General features: G+C 34.2%; 1 protein-coding gene across 1 annotated transcript; it reads right to left on the bottom strand.

Annotated features, from left to right (window-relative positions):
* Positions 1-7,490: 7,490 nt before the first annotated feature.
* LOC120120707 lies at positions 7,491-8,353 on the bottom strand. Its single transcript, XM_039140261.1, has one exon. It carries the CDS (start codon positions 8,308-8,310, stop codon positions 7,531-7,533), a length of 780 nt encoding a protein of 259 aa, XP_038996192.1. The 5' UTR covers positions 8,311-8,353; the 3' UTR covers positions 7,491-7,530.
* Positions 8,354-8,642: the final 289 nt, after the last annotated feature.

Raw genomic sequence — 8,642 nt, forward strand, 5'->3', positions numbered from 1 at the left:
TATATATATATATATATATATATATATATATATATATTGAATGCATGCATGATACATAACTTGATTTTGAATAATAAATAAATAAAAAGAATTGTATTTTATTTTATTGTTAGATTGAGAATGAAGAAGAATAAAAATTAAAGAGTATTTGATAAACTAAAGAGTAAGATTTGAAAAAAAAGAAATATAATTAAATATAATTTAAAATTGAATGAATGAATAAATAAGAAAAAAAAGGGTAAAAAACTAAATATTTTATGAAATTATAAAAATTAGGGTCCCTAGTTATAAATATAAAAAATTGGTTAAATTTAATCCAAAATTGAATAAATTAATAAGAGAAATAGAAAAAGAGAGACAAAAACTAAAAATTTTATGAAATTATAAAAATTAGAGACCCCAATTATAAATTTATATAATTAAATATCCTAATTATAAATACAAAAAAAATTAAGGGTACTCTCTCATACTTAGGGTACTCTCTTGTACTTAGGGTACTCCTTATAGCTGACGCCGGAGGTAAACCATAAATATTCTTATACCTTATCATTTGTACCATAGTGAATTGTCGCCCTCGCTTGATATTCATAAATATTGGCGCAATAAGTGTGGACCAATATACAGTCAAAACATTCAACCATAATACAAAAATTCAAACATGCAAATCCACCCCTAAAGCTATGAGCTAAAATCAATATAAATCAGCGCAAGAAAAAATATATTACCCTTGAACTTGGTAGAGCGACTCCATTTAGATGCTAGAAGGAAAATAATTGGCGCTAAGGGGGCTTTTGGTCCGTGGAAAATAACATTTTCAAGGAGAATAATCATTTTTAGAATTGTATTCCCACGTTTAGCTCACGGAAAAAATTATTACATCTTTTTTCCAATAGTAACATTTTGTTGGTTAAAATGGCGGGATTGCCATTACCTCCAAATTCTTAGGTATTAGACAATTTCTACCACTTTGGACAAGAATGCCCCTAGACTAATGAATTCTTTTTATAATAATCCTTTTTAATTCTTATTTTTTGTACTTTACTCAAAATTATAAATATAATAATAATAAACAAAGAGTTTAATTTAGTAAAATATTAATAAATTTGAGTACTTAAAATTATTTTATATTTTTAATATTCAATATATTAATTATTTATAATTTTATGAGGTAAAAAAGAATATGATTGTAAAAATATAATTATTTAAATTAATCTCAAACTTTAAGTTATTAAAAAATAGATCTTATAAAATTAAAAAATAATATCATTGTCCACTCGAGATCATAATATAATTTTTAAAAGTATAAGTTTAATAAACTAATTATATATTAAATATATGTTTTCTCAAAAGTTAAATAGTATAACAATTAAAATATTTCTATGAATTTTTATTCAAATATTTAGCTGATGGCGAGATCAATTTTTTATTCGAGGTTCAAGAGAAAAAAGAGGAACCACCGCCCAATGATGCTTTTACGAAAGTACGGGCACCAGTGGCGAATACCTTCTCGACACTATTGAACTTAAAATCCACTCTCAATCGCTCTTTTTTTTTTAGAGGAATTGTTTTCGTATCCTGGACTTAAGGCAAAAAGTGTTCTATTTGCCTTGTTGTGATAGGGGTAATTTAAATATTAAAATTTAACTTTTTTAAAAAATATATATTTCAAGAATAATTTGATAATACAATATTTCAATAATATTATTTCTAAAAATAAACTTAAAAAAAACGGCCAGCGTTGATAAAACCTTTTGATAGGAATAAAAAAAAATTAAATTAGGAGTAACATAAATAGTTTTAGAGTAGTTAAACAAAATTTATGTCTTGTGTTTAGCTCCTGGACGGCTAAATCCACGAGATAATGTGTTGGGATTATTTATTTCACGAGATAATGCTAGTTTCATATTATTTACTGAGATAGGGAGAAATCCACAGTGCAACCGTAGGTCGCCATGCCATCCCCGCGAGCTGTTGAAGGTCGCCATGCATGCATGGTTGGAGGTCGCCATGCAATCTAACCAAGATGTGATTGCTGCGACCAAGCTGGTAAGAAAGAAATAATGAGAGTTGTGTGGCCCAAGTGTTGTAAAGTTGGTTTCACCTACCGTTTGTTTTCTTTTCCTTTTGGCAAGTGAAAGTTGAATTTTTATTTTTTTTTTATTTTTATTTCAAATTTTGAAACACATGTCGTGATCTTGCAGCCCCACACAACTCTCATTATTTTCTTTCTTACCAGCTTGGTCGCAGCAATCACATGGCGACCTTGCTTGGTTGGATTGCATGGCGACCTCCAATGCATGCACGGCGACCTTCAACAGCTCGTGGGGACGGCATGGCGACCTACGGTAGCACTGTGGATTTCACCCTATCTCAGCAAATAATATGGAGATAGCATTATCTCGTGAAATAAATAATCACAACACATTATCTCGTGGATTTAACCGCTCCTGGACAGTTATTCATTCATACAGCAACCTCACCAGTGGTCAAGCCTTAAATAATCCAACGAAAAAGAAACAAACCCCAAGAAACAGTGTGAATCTTTAGAGCTGCTTCTTTCGAAGAAACCAAAAATAAAAATAAAAAAAGCGAAAAAGATGCAAGTTTGGTTCTCAGGGAGCAGTAGTGCTATGTTGCACGGGGACGGTAGAGGAAGGGCGTTTCAAGTACCCGAAACGTCCCTGGCACGGGGACGGCCGGGGTACGTACCGAGGACGTGCCACGGTGGCAGGGTACGACCGAATGATACAGGGGACGTTTCTGTGCTCGTTGGGGATGTTTCGGGTACTTGAAACCCCTTCCTCTGCCGTCCCCGTGCAACATAGACGGTAAGCTGTTTGGGCTGTGGTGGGATGGTGACGTTGATAGAAGGACGGCGTTGGCTCAGAGAAGATGACAGTTTTTGGGGTTCCATGGAAGCAAAATCAGCGAGGAGGTGTTGCCTGATGAGTTCCAAGGCGTATGTTTCTTCGTGAGAAGCCATTGATGAATTGAGTGGAAAAGAAAGAGAGTGGCATATAAAGAGGAAGAAGATGACAAGTTGATGGGCAGACGAGCTTCCAGGATACACACCGGAAGTATCCATGAAAACTGGTTGCGTTTGCTTCCAGGATCTTTAGTACCTTCCTACAAGGTCCCATGCAGACGAGCTTCCAGGATACACACCGGAAGTATCCATGAAAACTGGTTGCGTTTGCTTCCAGGATCTTTAGTACCTTCCTACAAGGTTCCATGCTTTTACTTCCACAAATCCCTGCATGAAATTCTTCTGCCATGGTCGGAATTGTTCTTGGCTTGGGTGGGAGCTCTTTCCTTGAGAGATAATGTTATTTATGTATGTAATGGAATTACAGGTGTAGTGGAGATATATGTAATTTACATATATGGACAAATAGGAGAGAATATTTTTATATATGCACTAGAATTTATTTTAATTAATAATATTTAATAAATTAAAATAAAATAATAACATATTAGCACAGATTGTGACAATTTTTTTTTATATATATAAAAGTTATTGGTGTAGGTTGATCGATGAAGATATTGTTAACATATTAGCCACGTCAGTGTTTTTGTTTTAATGATTTGTTTAATCAGACGGTTGATACTTGGTTGAATATAAAATTAAAAGGAAAAATATGTTTTCTTAAACGTGAAATTTATGGACACCAAAACTTGACCCGAAAAGAATTTTATATGAATATGAATGTTTTATATCATTTTCTTTTTAGAGTTATGGACCACTTGAAATTTATGAATGTTTGATTATAAATTTTATTATTCTAGAACTAATATTGTGGTTTGAATCTTGAGATTTGATATTTTAATATTGTGATTTGTTTATGAATTTTTTATTCTAAACTTAATATTGTGATTTGAGTCTTGATATTTAACTTTATTTATAATTTTTTACATCTATTTATAATTTTAAAATTATTTTATATGACATACCCTTGTCGTTCACGTACTCTGTAATTTCAAAAATTGTCGTTTTTTGTCCCTGTATCCGTATCAGTGCAACATAGCAGTAGTGTGGGTGAGGGGCAGGGAAAAGAAGGATAATCTCTTTTAGCGGATTGGAATTCATATGCAGCTTCAAAAGAATCAGATGAGGGCAATGCGTTTGGGTTCGACCTTGAGTCTGCTATGAGGTCTGCCAATGATACCGACAGTGGTACCTTCAATGTGTAAGCCGTTTTCTCACTCTTCTTGTTGATCTGGGAAATTTGAATAGAGCTTCGATTTTTAACGTGTTTTTAGGGTTGAGTATTTGATTACTAGGTGAATTCGATTCGGATGATGGGTTTTGGGTCTTTGGTTTAATGGGAATTAGGGCATTTAGATTTTCGGATTTTCAAGCATGTTGATTTAGTAATAAACCTGCATTGCTATTGTTGAATGGCTATTTTTTGATTTATTGTCAATTTTAGGATTTACTAAATGGGTGTCATTCAAAATTTGGGTGAGTTAAGACTTTGATTTTGTAATAGTCGCTTCTTTGCTTGATAGATGCGTGTAAATGAATTTTTATCTTATAATATGCACACACACACACACATTTAGTATACATTACGGTATCTGAGATGCTCTGCTGAAAAAAAATCAATTTGATTTAGGCATAGAAGGACTGAAGAGAGGTAGAGGACTTAAAATCACATCGGTTAAGAAGAAATAATTTGGTATTTTTAGATCTTTCTTATGGTAAAAGCTTGGTTTGATACAGATGTAAAAACTGATTTCTTTACAGCTAGTATATTTTTTCCATTTATTGGTCGGAAATGATGTGACTAACAATGGAAGAGGATTTGTAACTTGGTTCAACCATGAAACCAAGTGTGGTATCTTGGTTATTCGGATCATGCTGTTTAGAGTCGTGTCGTGATGCACCGGCTAAGGAGTGGTCTTTATGTGTCTTTATTGAACTGCATAATCAACAAGGAAGAAAATATTTGCTTCATTTTCAGGTTGGGATTTAACTTCATTTTGTGTAAGCCTGCAGACATTACATCTATGTCTTAGTTCAGGGGAGAACTCCAATTATGTGATGCCTTAATTTAATGAACCATGGTATCTAATGTTTCAATTCAGGATACGCGAGTGAAGTGACCATGTCAACCATAATTTCTCTATGATCAATTATCTAACCATTGGTGAATTATGTTTGGTCAGGTTTCCTAGTTGAATCAGGGTTTATTAGAATCTGTTCTCTTGCCCTTCCAATTAGCTACCTATACTTGGTACTCGTCTTTGTCTCCTCTTTTTAACTACCCAATTATACCACTAATACATATTGAAATACCCTAAACCCTATAGTGGTGGAAGAGCAATTGCTTTGGGATCTTTGATCAAAAGCTCATGCAAAGTTGTTTTTCTGTCATTAAAATTTTAATAAAAAGGGACAGGTAAACGTCATAAGATCATAATTTTATCCTGTTAATTCATTTTTGGTTTGGTTCTTGGTGCTCCAGTGTTTCGCAAGGGGTGAGAGAGATTCCCGGGAACTTCCAATCTGCCACACTCCGGAGACTGGGGTCTTTTCCATTTTCATCGCTTTTACCATGTTTCTTCCTGTCATGGTGATCATGCCACAGAAATTTGCAATCTGCTTTACTCTTGGATGTGGCTTTATCATTGGATCATTCTTTGCTCTAAGAGGCCCAAAGAATCAGTTAGCCCACATGTCATCAAAAGAGATATTTTGGCTATATTTTTTTATTTTTTCCCCTACTGTATTTGTTTGCAATCCAAGTGCTAGAAAAGTTAACGATCATCTAGTTTGATTTTGTGCATCTAATATTTTCTTTTCTTTTCTTCTCTTTTCTTTTCTTTTCACACCATTGCTGCAGAGACTTCCTTTTACTCTGATATTCATTGGGTGTATGGTGGGTACCATCTATGTTTCCATGGTGCTTCACAGCTACATCCTTTCTGTTATGTTTTCTGTGTTACAGGTATACTACACCTGTCATTTTTGTTCGATTATTCTATCTTAAACTTGTAAGGTTAATTGAACTATCAGCTGAGATATTAAGTGCCTGCATGATCATCCAGTTTTGATATCAATTTTCTTTCTGTTTCCATGGAACTCGTAGGTCCTTGCACTTGCATACTATGCTGTTTCTTACTTCCCTGGTGGATCTGTCGGTTTGAAATTTCTCAATCGGCTCTTACGTCTTTAGTAACTAGCTGTTTCGGCAGGTGACATGGCCACTTTGCACCTTGTTTTTGCCTTGTATACTCGTAGCTTCCATTCTTTTGTGAACATGGATTTGCTCTCCCTAGTCTACTGCAACGTGGCTTGTCATTTTCCAATGCATATTGGGACTTTTGTTGAGGACATGATCTTTTAGAGGCATGGCAATCTTTAGAAAATGAACATATTCAATGTCGGGTATATAACTTTACTTGTACGTCACACCCATCCGATTTTGGCTACTCTCTTGGGGGAGCCAGACTTGTCTATGGGTGTGGTCATTCCATTCATTTTGGGTTGAGTTCTTCAGTTTGAATGATTTTATTTTTTGTACTTTTTAAATCTTTACAAATAATAATTTTAGAAACCTCTTAATATAAGTAACCATATGTCATGCTTGAATAATTACAATTATAATCAATTATTACAATGAATTTTGAATTAATTATTAAAATCATAATTAAAATAAATATATAAATAAACTTATATATGATAGGGACTTGAACCAAATATGTTAAAGTTATCCAACTTTATAGTCACCGTTAAACTAAACCTTCAAGAAAAATATTTCACGCTTATATTATACCTACCTTTTTTTTTTTTATGTAAATATAGCCCCTAGTTTTATTAAAAGGAGAATATTTATAATATTAATACATAAATCAAGACCCACTGTATAAAGAGAGCCTAATTTTGATGGGTCTAAACCCAACTCATCAAATTGGGCCCGAAACGACATTAGTTTAGTAGAAAAAAATTTAGGGTGTAATAAGTTTGTGGGTAATATTTGTTGTTTTTTTAATAGCATGTGGTGGTTATAAGATAATAATTATTCATGATTTTTTTTAATTATTAATAACATACACACATCTTACCAACAAGTAGTCGGTCTAGTGGAATGAGGCACTAGATTCCTTAAGCAAGTTCAGGAGTTCAAACTCTGGTGTTTACGAATAGAACAAACTGGGTTGGAAGGGTCGTCCTCGCCTCTATAGTATCCCTCTGCAGTACTCTATCTGGATTAGTCGGTCAATAGATTATAAATTATAGGGTGCTTTTAACCTATTGTGTAGGGCTTGGTGCATAGGGTATTATTACATAATATTGGAACTTGAGTACAAGTTTTGTACAAAGTCATTTGAGAAATGTGTAATGAAAATGATGCTGCAAAAACTGTGAAATATACGTACATCGTTGGCTGCAAGCTACGGTACTAAATAATAATCGAATAAATACAAAGTGATAATTGGATGAATAAAATATGTAGTTTACCCATTTTGTTTACACTGACAAGAACCCAGGAAATGGGATTAAGGTGATAAAGAAGGGTTAAATTTTCATTTTTTAGTTTTGCAACTATGTGAAACCAAAACACCAGTAGGTGGACTAGACATGAGCAACTCACATCTAGCATGCAACCAATATGAAAAATGGATCAAACCCAGATGCGCCCTCACTTTGAATGCCCCTCTTATGAAGTACTTAACCCTATTGCTCAAAACCTGTTTCTGCAACTCCACACCGAGATTCTGCGGCAAATAAACCAAACTCGATATAAAATGAATCGCTTCCACTCTAGCTTCCCTTCTCCTCTGCGAGAACGGTTGAACAGCCTGAGCCGAAATGAGCCTGTCATGGAAGTAAAGCTCCACCACCAGATACTCGAACCGCACGTCGATTCTGTCGTTGGGGTTGGAGAAGTTTGCCAGGAAAACGAAATCTCCATTGAAATACTCCGGCGAGTCGAAGTATATGCCGTTGAGCCTTGCGTTGGGAGTGTCGAACAATGGGGTTTTCGGTTTCATCGAGAGGAAGATGATTAACGTTGCCACGCCGAATAAGATGAGGACGACGCTGAATATCAAGCATATGACGGCGCAACACCATATCAATGGATTGGTTCGTCGAGGGTGAGGTGGTAGGAGGATTGACTTTCTTACTTCCCTTGAGTTGATGTCGGTGTCGGGATTTGTTTTGCCTGATGATGGGTTTTGTGATAGTTGGTTTATGACTGGCTTTGATATTACGATTTGGGATAGAGAGACCGGCGTGGCCGGCTTTGTTGACGGTGGAGGCGGAGAGAGTGGCGGTGGCGGTGGAGGTAGAGGGGAAAGCATGGTTTCAACAAATGCTAATGGATACTTCGTTAATGAAAATAAAAGAGAGTACGTACAAAGTTTTTAAAGTCTGAATGTCTTATTTTCCCTTAAATAAATAGAGCATTTAGTGGACAAAGGTAAAAGACAACCCAATAGTAAGCGATTTAAGTTGTTAAGGAAATGATTATTATTTTTAAAGATTCTAGATTTAAAAGTGATGTTTGTAAGAATATTTTAAATACTTATTGTCAAACAGTTGATATTATTTTAAATAAATATTATTTTATAATTAAATTAAAAAAATTATTAATACATTAGAATTGAAATTAATATAAATTGAATTGAGTCTT

This window comes from Hibiscus syriacus, unplaced genomic scaffold (genome assembly GCF_006381635.1).
Source record: "Hibiscus syriacus cultivar Baekdansim isolate YM2019G1 unplaced genomic scaffold, ASM638163v2 tig00110346_pilon, whole genome shotgun sequence".
Classification (NCBI taxonomy): domain Eukaryota; kingdom Viridiplantae; phylum Streptophyta; class Magnoliopsida; order Malvales; family Malvaceae; genus Hibiscus; species Hibiscus syriacus.

Coding starts and splice junctions, on each gene's coding strand:
- LOC120120707 (XM_039140261.1), bottom strand. CDS start 8,310: ATGCTTTCCCCTCTACCTCCACCGCCACCGCCACTCTCTCCGCCTCCA.